Here is a 14,653-nt window from a genome sequence, read left to right as displayed (position 1 = left end):
TGGCCCTTCTGACTATCATCTCCCCCACTGCCCAGGGTAACAACATGAGCTCATATAAATGCACGGTGTGAAAATCTTCTAGGCAGGATGACAGCTTAACATGATTTTGCCCTTCAAATGACCAGTGGGCTGCCTTCGCGTACGCGATGGAAGTTCTGGCACCTGACAGGTGAAATGCTAGGAGGTGGCTGGGCTAAGGAAGAGTTACAGATGTGTGTTACTAGAAGCGGAAACATCTGAAATCTGGAAGGAGGATCCCAACTCAGGCTCCTGCGCAGTGTCATACGAATGGATACAGGACTGAGTTGCACAAGAGCCATGGTTAGAAGATACGTGGAGGAGTTTACAGGCTCCTTAAAATATTTTGACCCTTGATTTCCTGTATATGTGTAGCCTGGCCTATATAATTTGGGTGGGGCCTACAGTCCCAGGTATCCGGTTGCTACAAGGGATGCTGATAACACAGGATCCGTTAATCAGGTTTTGAGTTTGGCTATGTTAAACAACTTACTCTTTTTTAAGCCAAAAAAGATGTGCTACTTTTTTTTCAAGAGCAATGTGGATTGCCTGGTGTACTCACGCTGGATTTGCACCGCACACATGGAAGTCAGGAATGCGGTTTTGAAAAATTATCCTTCATATTTATATAATATCTATTACAACAGGTTCTGATGTTTAAATTGGTACTAAATCATCTTTTGTTAACGAGCTGTTCGCTGCTAGCAGTAAAGATGAGAAATACTAATCGCAACCGAAAGTTAAAGATGACATGGGAAAAGTCCATTAAGTTTAAAACTGGAACTGAACTGTAAAAATTAGGACCATATATGAACTGGAGCTTTGGTTCAACCATTCAGAAGATGGACGAAGACTGGGGGCTGTCTGCATTGGCAGTTATGAGTTGAGGTCTTCTGGGGACTGGTACCGTTGCAAAGTTGGATCAGAACTTCAGTCCATCGCTGACAGATATATATTCAGTAAACTGAATAAACAGTAACATCTCCAACCTGAACAAGCCTTTTGGCACATCAACACCAGCACGGTTTTGTTTTTAGAAGGAGACAATTAAAACAAGTGCTGCCTAGGACTACATTCTGCCCTGAAGCTCCGACTGAATTAATTTCTTGTGTTACGTAGTTCATCAGGATCTTACCCATGGAACAGTTTGCCCAATTAACAGCTCAAAAGGAACAGATTGCGTTAAAATGTTGCTGGTCAGGGGAAAATTAACTCCAAAGTATTACACTCCTGAGCCCAAATCCTACACTTAGGTTACTGTGGATTTACGCCAGTGTAAATGAGAGAAGAATTTGGCCCCTGACCTTCTCCAAGCAGGTCATTATAGTTGAAATAGTAAGCGATCTTAGAAAAACATTTTTGCTGCGAGGTATTTATTTCTGTATAAAGGTTTATGGAACATCATATTCTTTGCCCTTTAAGACTGATACTGACATATGTAAACACCACTGGGCTTGGTGTGCCATAGCTTAATCCAGCCTCTCTAAATCTGGCTAAAACAATGGAAATATCTTCTGAAACCATTGTGGGTTATATCCAATATAGTTAAAAACATCTGACTGCAACCGCAAATATGCTGGTATTTGGTTGTGCTATAAAAACATTTTTATGTCAAATACAACTGGGACTAATACAGTAAACTACAAGTACAGTTAACCCTTGGAATGAACCACACTTAGATGCTTGAAGGTTAAGGTAGTCTGCACTGGTTGCATTTTCTTATGAAGAGCATAAAACGAATGCAGGGTATAAAAAGTAATTACTAGTACTAACAGAGTAATTGATATTTAAATAGCACCTTACACACTATACTATAAACGCACCAGCAATGTTATAAAGTCCTGTAGGTACTACCTGTGGGCCCGATCACGTCCTGCATGCTTGAAGAAAATCCCCGGGAGTGCCCAAATGCTGCTTCCGTTCAGTGAATAGACTTGTGCCCCCTTTCCCCTCCACACCTACGCCTCCTCACGTGCATACACGCAGGAGGACAGTTTCAACTCTCACCAAAACGTGGTGTTCCCAGAGAGCTAATTGATGCTTAGGAAAGCACAAATGAGGAGAGAAAGGGAAAGCAGCGTTAGGGGGGGTTGCGAGGGGAGCGTTTAGCTGGCAGAGTGGTATTACACGAAAAGGCAGGTAGGACACCAGGGGCTCTGGGTTACAACTAAACAAAAAATTCGATTTAAATAGAAGTTACTGAGAAACTTTGTTGAGAAAAATGTTTTCCAAGTAAGAGGTGTTCCGGCACGAGGCGAGGGATAGTGCTGAGCACACTGCAGGGTCTCGGTCTGCTGCTCTGCAGTCCAAGGCCCCTGGCAGCGCTGTGCCAGGCGCTGGCTCAGTCAGAGCATCTCTTGCCACAGTTCAGTCCACCATCATCTCTTCGATACCCAAATAATGGAAACGTATGTGGTGTACAAATACTTTAACGTATATTTTTAGATAAAACTGGTATCTGAAAGTTAAACTCACATAAATACATCATCTACAATAACATGTTAAGACATGCTCTGGAGCCCGTCTACCATTACCTAAATGCACTCAAGCACTGCAAGTCCTACATATCATCAAAAGCCCTTTTGGACAGAGGGTGCTGAAAAGTCTTGCTGCGGTGATACAAGGAGATAGTACCCCTAATTGTCCCTTAGAATCATAGAATCATAGGGTTGGAAGGGACCTCTAGAGATCATCTAGTCCAACCCCCCTGCCAGAGCAGGGTCACCCAGAGCAGGTTACACAGGAACGCGTCCAGGCGGGTTTTGAATGTCTCCTTCTAGGTGAAGTTGTCGGTCCTACAGCAAAGGAGGTAGGGGGGAGCACTGCGCCATTCCAGGGACAGTCCCCGGCCAGTACAGCCATTGCGGCTCAAAGCCCTCATCTCCCTGCAGTGCAGGTACTCAAACACCCGATAAAGCAGGGCTTGTGCCCTTGTACCACAGCAATGCTTTGGAAATCTACATTCGTTCTGTATTACAAGATATTTATTATGTATAAAATGTTTGTTTCATTCTTTCTGCCATTCCTGATTTCTTCTCTGTACAGCATTTGGGAAGCGAATGGATGTTTTCATCTCATCTCTTCCCTGAGTGGTAACAGCTAATTCAGAGCAAGCCTTGTACATAGCAAGAACATTTCAATCCCCATACATTGCTTTGTATTTATTTACACTGAATTTCATCTGCCAGTCACTCCGTATCATGCAACTCCACACAATTAGTTTTAATCACCATTAGCTGGAATAATCTTGGATCGCTAGCAAATGCTGTCAGCTCACCGTTGTGCAGATCATTTATGAATACATGGAACAGCTCAAGCTCCAGGCCAGATCCCTATGGGAATACACCGCTACCTCTCTAGCCTTTTACTTGCAGGCATTGCTTCCCACCTTTCAAATCTGTGGGTCATCTGTGAAACTGTTCTGAGACGATTTAAGGGTATTTTAGCAGGGATCATGTCAAACCCCTCTGGCAATCCATACACAGCATTTCAAACAGGTCACTCTCGCCCATGTGAGTGGTGGCTCCTGTATGTGCTCTTACACTATTCCCTGGCTGGGAAGTCATTAAAATATTGTTTCCTACTATAATATAAATGTCAGCTTTACACTTCTAAAATAAATAAGCAGGGCCGCTATGGACTTCAGCAGTAGTCATTTTACAGTTATGCGTAGAAACAGAGCAAATAAGATAACCTTCTCCAGCTGCCTGCAAATCCAAACCTGCCCAAGTTTCCTTGACCTTCACTACTAAGTCATCAGTTACTTATTTCAATTAACTTACAAATATTAGTGCCATCTGGTTTTGTATCAGGAAGCAGCCAGTGGTTTCTATTTGCACATTCACTACAAACTTCTTCATCCTCACAGTCTAACTACTTGCATAACGTTAATAAGATCATGTAGATGGCTGAAGACACTGAGTACCCCGACATCAGTTCATCAAAGCAGGTACACAAAGCACGTCCCTCACTTAAATGCCATCCCTGTCCAGCCACACACCGAGTCTCACTGACCTTCTCACATGTCTCTGCCTGGGAAGAACACGAACAACACCCAAACCTGGAGCTGATCCTACTCCATTCAAGCCAAGGGCAATTTTTCCAGCAATGCTATAGAAGTACAAATGTAGTACTACGAAAGCTGTCAGCTGTTGAGCTAAAGCTCTCAGCACCTTCCAGAGTTGAGCCAACATCTCCCTAGCAGTGACACGGTGAACCTGGATGCTAATAACTCAAATTGCCATGTCTGAAAATATTACTAGGAAACACAATTAATTGTTACTGAGTTTAGCTCAACCATTCAGCCTTTTCCATCCATAACATTGGATGCAATCGGATGGTGAGTACTGAGCTCCTGTCTTAGATCGATGGTCCATATCCACCACAGCAAGAATACAAATAACATCCCTTAATGCACTTAATCATTCGGCATCCTTTTTAAATGAGCCGGCAGCATTGTTAAATGCTGATATTTGAATTGCAGGTTGGTTGATCTTTATTTTTCAGGTGGATATATCTGAACAGACCCAAATATTAAAGGTTCTGTTATCAGTTCACACCATGGTTTATCGATAGCTTCAACTGCATTTTGTTAGTCAAGAATATGAGTCTCTGGTTTAATACCCAACACAGAAGAACCAAAGTTATCCTCTACAAAATGAACAACAAAGTTTTAGTAGCTTGTTGTGGTGATGCCTTTGCATTTGCTTCATGTTTTGAGTATTTAAACTCATATTAATATACTCCAGTATAGAAAAGCTTTGTGAACTAGGTAAGAAAGCATTATGTGTATTTTACTTTTTGGTATCAATGAAACAGAAAAGTGGGGTTAATTGTGTAATTCTTCTGATCTTCATAATTGAGACCATCCTGTTTGTACTGTATCTCATATGTAACTGATGAAAGCAAATGAGCAGGGGATGAATTTATTTGATTTTCAGAGCTGTAAGAGCAGCTGGTCAGCAGGCTTAGTCCAGTCCTCTCTAGTAAAAGTAGTTCAGGACCAGTGAGGTTTAGATCTTTTATTAGAAGAGGTTTGGGAAGAAATCCAAATTATTATTCAAAACCACACAGCTGGAGGGCAGGAAAAGTGGGGAGCAACCATGAAGCAACTCTAATTAGTCTGCCAATGAGAAAAGAGCGGGATACGTTGTGTCTATTACCCTCTACCTACATATATTTTAGTAGGGTATTTATATATACCCTACTATACCTATACACAGTTTAACTTGTTTCTTTTAAGTAAGGGTCAAATTATACCAAAATAAAAATCCTGCCAAGTTCTGCTGAGCCGTCCATCCCTTTCCTGCTTCTCTTCCTTCCCTCGAATGGAAGCTGCCAGCACAGGAGTGCTGAGCAACAGCTGAGAGATGGGCAAAGAAAGCACAAAACAACCTTAGTGTAACAGCAGTCAAACACTCAGACACAGGAGTGACACCCCCCCCAGATAAATACCCTTCTGGCTCCCATAGGAGAAATTAGAAAGAAGTGCTAGCACAGATGAGTTCGTGTATACGGAGGACAACACCACGTTATCTCTCCAGGAAAGGAAAAAGCATAGCAAATAGCTCTTTCTGCGTTCACCTGATTGCCAAACGTCTTAGCTGTGTGGGGGCACCTTCAGTTTTACCCCAGGCAGAGGGTAGGAAGCCCACGGCCTTCTGCTGGGCCTGCAGAGAACTTAAAAGTGGACTGCAATTTTCCAAGCTGAAGGTAACTTGTCCTGTATTATCTCTAGGCTGCCTGCTTGGAGAACACGTACAGAAAATAAACTGCACAGTGGAGGAATACTTTTCATGCCTTCCATACTGGAGCACAAAAAGACTCCAAAGATTTTATTAATTCAGTTCATCCCCACTCTCAAACCTTTAGGCAGTAGGGAGTAAGCTATTTATCTTCTGGTTTCTTGTAAGGAATTCACACTAGACTCACTGCTAAATCATTTTCCCTGTACTACTAGTACAGGAAATTAACTATAAATGAACTATGAAAACAAATCATTCTGCTACAATTTTCCACTGATATTACTTTACAGTTTTAGTACATTTAGGAAAAGCAATATAGATTCAAAAAAAGAGTTACAACTTATTTATATACTGATCCTTAAATTATGCTCTTTCCTCTTTTAACAGGCCCTACTTATAAGATATTTCTTGCTTATTCTGCAGTGTGATACTGAAGTTGGAAGCATCCTTATGATCAGGGCGTCATAGCAGGGTTTCAGAGTTAATGCTGAAGACGATTTCACTTTGAGACCACTATTTACTGAAATCTGGGGGGGAGGAGATAAAAGTCAGTTCCTTGTATTCTTTACTATAAAACAAACAGCTTCTGACTGTTTATATAAATGGCGATATTGAGATATTCTGCGTTTTTTCAGCAGTTAGTGATTTTTTCATAATTTCCTCCCTCCGCAAACACTAGTGCATTTCTTTAGAAAGATTAAACACCAAGGATTTATGCCTTCATTAAGGTCTATGTTTTTCACCTGTTTGAAGAAATAAGAGATGGCGTACTCTAAATATGGAACATGCAATTTGCTCTGAATTTTTTTTTTAAGCAACACACAGGGGTAATTGTGGAGAAGTTCTACAGTTCTGGGGGGATCTACTCCATACTGTTTGAAACTCCCTTGATAAAGTCTCACACCAACATAGAATATCTGCTGAGAGATATTTATTGGAATTTAATGTTAAACTATGTGTATGCTACAAGTTGGGTTTTTTAATGCATATTTACAGGACAAAGAAACCAGAAATGACAATGCTCTGATCTGAACACAAAAAACAAAATATAAATTCTGCCCCACTGTAATGCAGTCATTTCAGGAAATATAGAGTATTTAGCTTACACATTTGTGCATTCGCATCAGGACTGTGTGCTCTGAAGCACCAAGTGCTGGCTGGAGTGAAAGCAGTGGGCAGCAAACCCAGTGCCTTTGAGTTGATGGCAAGGGTATGTCTCCCATGCTGCAGAAAACAAGCAATAAACATCTTGTTCTCCACACTTTATAGCAGATGAACCATGTGTAAATGAGGCTTTCCACCACTACGGATTGCGGACTGGGACTGGTGGCTCCAGTCATGCCCATCCATTTTAACGTAGTTTACCATTTAAGTAGCCAGGGTGAAGTTCTACAGCGAGGATTCGGAGTTGAAGTCTTTACAGGGGTGAGCTGGGTGCAAAACGTGCTCCTGTTTTTTTCTAGCAGTACGGTGGTAGCTGGTAGAAGTGGTGGAGAAACCAATTTTTTTAAATAAATAAAAAAAAAAAGTAAATCTGCAAATGGAAATCTGCAATTGAAAAAGAGGTTTTCTGCAAGAAATCCTGAGGCAGATATTTTTTGAGTGAAATCCCGACACTGCTGAACTCAGTGGAAAACCCTCACTTCCTTCACTAAAGGCACCATTTCACTTTTTGTTGGGATTTCTTTCAAATTAACATTTCCCTGCAGATAATGTTTAAAATAACGTGGGGGTTTTTTTTTTCCCTCCCCCCCCAGTAGGAATCGCTTTTTTGCCAGAAGCATTTTGGTCAGACCTACAAAGGAGCTGTAGACAGAAGCCATGAACAGATGTCCTCTCCGGGACCCTGCTGTGAGTTGGAAGAGGTTGCTACTCTCAGCTGCTCAGCACCATTCCCTGCTCTCCTCATTAGGGATCACCCCCACTGATGTGCTCATTGAACAGTTTGTATGAACACTTCCTACAAGGCCCAGCTTCAGGCTGAGCCAGTTATCTTGGTGCAGACCAACGGCGAGCAAAACAAACGGAGTCGATTTTGCTTAAAACAAATGAGGGAGCTCCTACACAACTCGCTGTGTGAGTAGATGGAGAGGGCAGCAGCTTCTGACAGGGGAAAAGCAGTGAGCAGGTAAAGGTGGTAACTTCTGGTGACATGGCTGGACTTGGAGAAGTCCGTCCATGGAAACTAGCAGTCCCTCCAGTATGTAATGCATGTAGAGTTTGACTTCAGGAGGAACCTGGCTCCAAGGCATTCAACTAAGAGAGTGTTTGTCCCAAATGACACAGAAAGCTACTAAGGAATAACAGAAAACGGCTACCCAACTTTTAGTCCAATAAGAATTAGAAGTAAACTAAATGATGGTGTAACTTCCCACCAGAATACACATTGTTGTAGATTCCTGAACATCAGCATCCCTCAACTACTTTGCAGCTCATAGGGTGTATTTTGGCCCTTGAAATCTGCCCCACATAAATCTTGTGCTGGAACCCAACTGCCCTCACCAGACAAGCAAATAAGCAAACCTCCACGGCCACGCATTCCTTTCAGGAATCCAGAAACATTCATAGTGCTTCTCACATCTTCCTAACCACAACAAATAGTTAGTCAAGTTACCTTTGTTAAGCAAACCAATTTTCATTGCTTTCATTCAAACGGCCTTAAAATAGAATTCTTGCCCGCTTTATTTTGTCAGATGTAAAGAAAACTGAGAAACTGTAACCATTGTTCTTAAAAGAGCTTATTAGTGAAACAAAGACCTTTTTTTTCCAGTGAGTGCTGTTTGTGCAGTTACTTCATGACATTTATTTGGATTCAGTCCCAGGGGAAAAAGGCCAAATTCAGTTTCAGCATTTGCCTACTACAGCATAAACACAGTCATTAGTTAACAGATCTTTTTTGGCGGTCTTTATGTAGTCTCCAACATCAAAGCACGTGATATTCATGAAATAATCAAAGCAACATATGTACTCTGAAGCACTGTACGTACATTATTTTTCAGTAGCCTAGCAATCCTCAGAAATTTGAAGAGGTTCTCCTAGGCCTTGAGCCAAAGCCCTTGGAAGTCGATGGAAATTTTTTTTTTTTTCCTTTGACTTCAATGGATGCCGAGTCTGGCCCTCGGATAATCACTGCCATGTTAATGGCAAGCTACTTTCCATTTTTGTATTAATTTCCTGCTTGAGGAAGATACAGGGCCGAAAGCACTGGAGAATGAAATCACTTGCCCCGTTTACAGGCAGGGCAGAGAAAGCCTGGGTAACGGCAGTCAAATCCTCCCTTAGGGCTTCACTGATTCATCCTAACCACGGGATGGAAGAACGAACTGGACCCTGTTCCTTTGCCACAGCTTTTCCCCTTATTAAGGACACCATTAGCAGCACAAATAACTGCAAACCACCACGGTGCTTTTTGTGCTGTGTCCACTAGAATTGGGAACAAGGCCAGTTTCTTTTCTCCTCCAGCACCAAGCTGCTGGTGGTCATTTCTCCTCTAGGTGCAAATTCTTAGGGAGATCCTAGCTATCTCACACCCGGTTTTGCCTCCCATTTTTCTACATCCTGCCATGTCTCTGGCACTGCCTGTACTTCTAGCTCCTGTGTAATATCACAGCTCCTTTCGAGGTGCTTCAAAGCCAAAAAAACCCACCAAGTCCACAGTGAAAAAACTACAAAGTAATGCATTTGCCAATCTCTCCCAACAAGAACGAGTGACATTATTTGACATGAGTCAGGTAGGGGAATAAATTTTCCCTGCTGTTAGCATCAGAGGGTGCATCTGTCCCTCCGCTTTTGCTCCGCATCTGCTCTGGGGCACCGCTGAGAAGGTCTGGCTTTTGGACAATGCAGAAGCATATCTATATAATCTGGGTATATTTCCCTTTACTGAAATCCTGAAGTATCAAAATCCTTTTCAACTATTTAGCAACAACAAAAAAAATCCAAACAAGGCAGTCAAATCCTCCTGTAGGGCTTCACTGATTCATCCTAACCACGGGATGGAAGAACGTGGAGCAGGAGGTCCTGCTTTAATAACCATTAACTAGTCTTGAGCCCAAGAAAATTGCTAAGACAGCAGAAAAATTGCAGATGTTAAAATTAGATGATAATGGGTGGTAGAAGGATTTAGGAGGGACATTTGCAAAGGCACCAGTATGATGGACCTCTCTTAATAGCGCCGTGGTACATGAAGAAAGGTGATTTTTATATTGCCAGGAGTCTAGTTGAGAAGACTGAATGCACTTTCAGTCAGAAAAAAACTACATGCTAGCGCTGAGAGTTGGTAAGTGATAGCAGCCTTTAGGCTCAAGATTTGAGAAGTAACTTCAGTTTTGCAACACTAGAAAAGAAAGCTAATGCTTTTAATTTAAAAAAAAACCCAAACACCAAAACCCCAAACACACACATGGGGAGCCACGTACGCTCACTTTAACCTGGAAAAAGAAGGGAGGCTGGTAAAGATTTTATTTTCAACTGCTGGCCAGTCGCTTCAGCTGTTTGAGAAGGCACTTTGCTTTTGCTCTCTGGCTGTGTCTGTCCTGTCTGGTTCAACACTGCAACAGGGGCTGCTCCTTCCCTGTCTGTGCACATCAGCCCAACACAACCAAGCCCGGATCTTGGCTGTAGCCCTTCCTCCGCTGCAGCGGTACAACTAATAAATGAGGTGATGATTAAGCAAAGTGTGGAAAACAAGACTAATATTTAATAAGGCTCTCGAGTTCACTGTCTGAAATGATTGCGAATACCTGATTTGTGTATTTGATTTAATTAAGTGAAATCTATTCTAATGAAAGAAATTTGCAATGTTTACTGGTAAAGAGGCGCAGTAGACAAGATTTGCTGAAGTTGAAAGAGGTGGTGGAGTTGGCTTGGGAGGGACGTATACCCTTCTGGAGAGTGAAACCTAAAACTAAACCCCCATAAAGGACCAATCATAAGTGGTTTATTGTTAGCTGAGTGAAAACAGAGTTCTGAAAAAGAGAGCGCGGGAGAGTGAGCGCATGGGCAAAGGACTGCAACAAGGTTTGAATTTTACAAGAAGCAACTGATGGAACATAAAGACGGTATTCAAAAACATATAAAAACCGTGAAGGTCAAACAGCAAATCATAATGATTTTTAAAATAAAATAACTTTGAGACGTACTTGAAGGTTGAAAATAAAATGAATTTAGTGGAACTATTAAAGACAAGATCCAAATCCCAATGAAGCTGGTGGAAAGACAATCACTGACTCCTACAGAGTTGGACCGGGACCAAAGAGAACAACAAAGAAATTTCCAGTGACTGAAAAAGCATCAAGAAAATCTCAGTGGTTTCTTCACATCTGTGTTTGATAACAAAGAACGCTGGCAACGTTCATGAAGGATGTGTTTGTGGGCGCTAATGAGGACAAAGTAAAGGAATCTGTGAAGTAACCAAGTACAGGAACAAAATAAAGACAGATAATAAGTAGTAATGGATTACACCCAGAGATGAAACACAGCATTTTGTGAGTGCACACTGTAATATTTGCCCTGCTCTGTTGAGGAGAGTCCTAGAAAGAGATACTGTATAGTGTTTCTGAGCACACTGTGCACCTAATAATTAAATGTCTGTAGCTAAAAATCAAATAGCAGGCTAATATTTTTAAATATCTTGTGTTTTTAAAAGAGTAATATATATTTTTGGCTAGAAATTAGTAAATGAAATAAACTTTTTTAGCTACTACTTTCAGAAATACTTGCTTCACAGAAAACAAGCCATGACATGATTTGTGCTGAAACAGGAAGGATTCGGACTGAAGATCTGGACTCTCACTTGTTTCTGGTGACTTTTTTTTTTTTTCCTAAAAAATAAATCATATCAACAGTATGCAAGCTAAAACATTTCCGAATACAAAATACCATGCGTGACATGGGCATAGAGCAGGCTCACTACATTTAAATGTGTCACTATCAGAAGGAGCTCAGGCGTGTCTGAACAAAATTCTCTGTATCTTTGTGTACGGACATGCCCGCTGGCAATCCACGGTTCTTTGTCTCAACACATCTTTAGGAGTTGCAGTGAATCGGAGAAGTATAATTTCCTAGGCTAGCACCTTAATCACCCGTTCCTGCACGCTACGCTGTTCCTTTGTTCCTGCAGCACTGTCACAGCTGAATGCAAAAGTCTGGACCGGTGAATACTGCGGGTTAATTGCAAATTGCTGAAGGTGCTTTGTACTGTTAATCGTCCTTTACCCGCTACGTCTGTTCCAGCTGAAGAAGTTGGGAAGACAGGACAGACCCCAGGAAAGCACCCATGTGCAGTGTAGTGGAAGAAATAAAGTGGTATTTGCAAAGTCAGATGCTAATGCTGTTTAAGAGAAAACCATCAGGACGTTATTCCGTTGGGTAAAACAGAAAAGAACAGACCACTCCGAGACATAAACATCAGTGCTACTCCACGAGCCCAAACTGACTCCAATTCTTCCATCAGTCAGTCCCTGGGAAGCTGCTATAATCTCATGACCCAGCTGTGAACTGTTCCCTTCAAAAGCAATTCCTCTGGGCATTGGGTTTCTGATTATCCAAGAGAGCCAGATGCAAACAGAAGACCTGCACCACATATTTTAGGTGCTATTGAAATGCAAATATATATAAGGTATATTCCTGCTACTTCTCCTGGAGACACATATTTCAAGTTGTTTCATTTGCAATGCAAATTTATTATGGGAAAATATTGTGCTCTAAAGTCACAAAGAGGTAGCATACTCTTACAGGCCTAGAGACATTATCCTGATTTCTGCCTTCCAAGAACCAGGAAGGCACTAGACCTCTGTGGTTTTATGGGCAGGATTGCAAAAATGCCCTGCGGTACAAGCTCCTACACTTCAGTCTCAGCTGTTTTAAATGCCCCAAAAGATGTAGCCTCCGGCTCTCCATCGTCTCCTCTGGGAGATGAGTTCTACTATGTCAGAGCTTTTCTCCCTGTTCTGTAATACATAGCCCCTACTGATATTTAATGATATAAACCACAACAGATGGCTGGCAAGAGCACTCTGCTAAACTAATAGCAACTCTTCTAGGCATTTAGAAGCTTGAAAAATCTTAGAAGAATGCTTGAGCATGGATTGTAACTAACATAAAAGGGAGCCACCAAGATAACATTATAGATATTTTTGTCCTACTTGAAATGTAGGACCTGTCACTGTTAACAATAAACCAAGAAAGATTTTATTAATAAACTGAAAGCGAGTCAAGGAAAAACCTTCCCTATACACAAACTGAGTGTTCTTTTGGAAGCAGTAACATTTTGGCGTGCTTTCACAAAAGAATGTTTTGCATATGCTGCTCTTTCAAGGAAAGGCAAAGTAGCAGGTGATGGTGTTTCATGGTGTTACAAATCCTGGCTGCAAATTCCTGAGGAACATCCCGGTTTGGGATCCCAGCAGGGAGCACCAGCACAGCGTCCATTCCCGACTAGCCGACTGTGCGGACTTGGCGGGTGCCAGGTACAGGTGTGGAGCTGGATACCTGAGTGAATGAAGAGGCACATCACTAAATCTGACCTTAAAATAAAAGCCTCCACAACATTTGCTCTATCAAAGCAAAGCGAAGTTCAACGTCTCCAAAATCCTTCTCTAGAGCTCTAACAATAACTTCTAAAATATACTCAGGTGTTCCACTCCCACCGACTTCAGCAGCGTGTAGGTACCTAAATACCTCTCAGTACCTGTCCGGCAAGAACAAGAGCTACTTGTCTGAATAATATAAAATCTGAATCAAGAGCCACTTTTTCCTCTTTGTCCTCCCACACCTTCCAAAAACCCGGACATTCTACTTTCTTTAGACCAGAGCTACCAAAAATCAAGTACAGTGTTTTAAAATCCTTTCCCTTTTGCTCCTCACGTTTCACTGGCTGTGAAAGAGGACAGTGATGTATGATGTGCTTTGGCTAACGATGCTCCAGCCTGGGCTGCTGCACAGCTCGGCCAATAACCCGTCACTGCGCCACCACGGCTCAAGCCGTTTTATGAAATGCTACTGTATTTTCTTACACGGAAAACAAACAATGCCCCCGAGCTGTGCCCCGCTCCCCAGCAGCGATGCCGGGGAAAGCAGTAACGCCAAAGCTCAGGCTACAGGAGCACGAGGTTGAGTTTTTGTCATAACTTTCATAGTACAAGGGGGTCTGGAGAGCTGCTGCTTTCTGAGAAAGAGTGTATTAAATAGACTTTTATAGCCTGAAGGGTGGGGGGACAACAACAACTGTGAGATTTGAATGAACAGACGTTAAGGCTCAGACTATAAATAAGTCACTTGGAGGAGTGGTATGTATACACGCTCGTGCAACATTCCTGTTGATTTTATTTCCTGCGATTACGGCCCCTGGGTGGAACGACAGCTCCCAGTTACGGGGCAGGGGCTGGCTTGGCCGAGCACCCTTCTCCAAGGCAGGAGGCTCTCATCCACGCAGGCTCAGCACGCAGAAAGGGGTGGGCTGAACTCAAGCAAACAGGAGTTTAAAAAAATAAACCCTTCAATATTTCAGTACTTTCAAAACTTCACAAGGTTTATGAAAGGGAATATGAAATGCTCGTCTATATTGAGGTCACTTATGTAGGGCTGCATTTACTTTGTAAATCTACCACCTCTCTTTTCTTCTCCACTCCTCTCCATTCAAGCCAGGTGCCTTTCATTTTTCCTTTCTATACTTAAAAGCACTGGTTTGGTGTCCAACAAAGTCTTCTGGCACTCCATCCTCCCTTAAACTTTTGGTAGGGGAAGCTGGAAGGATTTGCAGGTAAAGACTGAGAAGGTTCCTCCCTATAAAAGCCCCCTTTTAAATTCAAAATTTCAGAAAAGTAGCAAAACTTGTTATACAAGTTCCCAGGTTCACACCAGGGGCTGAAGGACCACTGGCTCTGGGCCTT

At 42.1% G+C, this 14,653-nt stretch overlaps 1 protein-coding gene across 4 annotated transcripts in view; it reads right to left on the bottom strand.

Moving 5' to 3' along the window:
* KCNQ1 (potassium voltage-gated channel subfamily Q member 1) overlaps positions 1-14,653 on the bottom strand; it is a 364,018-nt gene that overhangs the window by 60,621 nt on the left and 288,744 nt on the right. The window contains exon 18 of one of the 4 annotated variants that reach the window (XM_074585726.1): positions 13,109-13,253. The exons of the other annotated variants lie outside the window; for them this stretch is intronic. Coding sequence (XP_074441827.1) covers positions 13,200-13,253 — 54 coding nt within the window. The 3' untranslated portion in view covers positions 13,109-13,199. Of the gene's footprint in view, positions 1-13,108; positions 13,254-14,653 lie in introns of those variants that run through there. 4 annotated transcript variants of the gene reach the window in all.

This window comes from Larus michahellis, chromosome 4 (genome assembly GCF_964199755.1).
Source record: "Larus michahellis chromosome 4, bLarMic1.1, whole genome shotgun sequence".
Taxonomy (NCBI): Eukaryota; Metazoa; Chordata; class Aves; order Charadriiformes; family Laridae; genus Larus; species Larus michahellis.
This window is presented reverse-complemented; position numbering and strand designations above follow the sequence as displayed.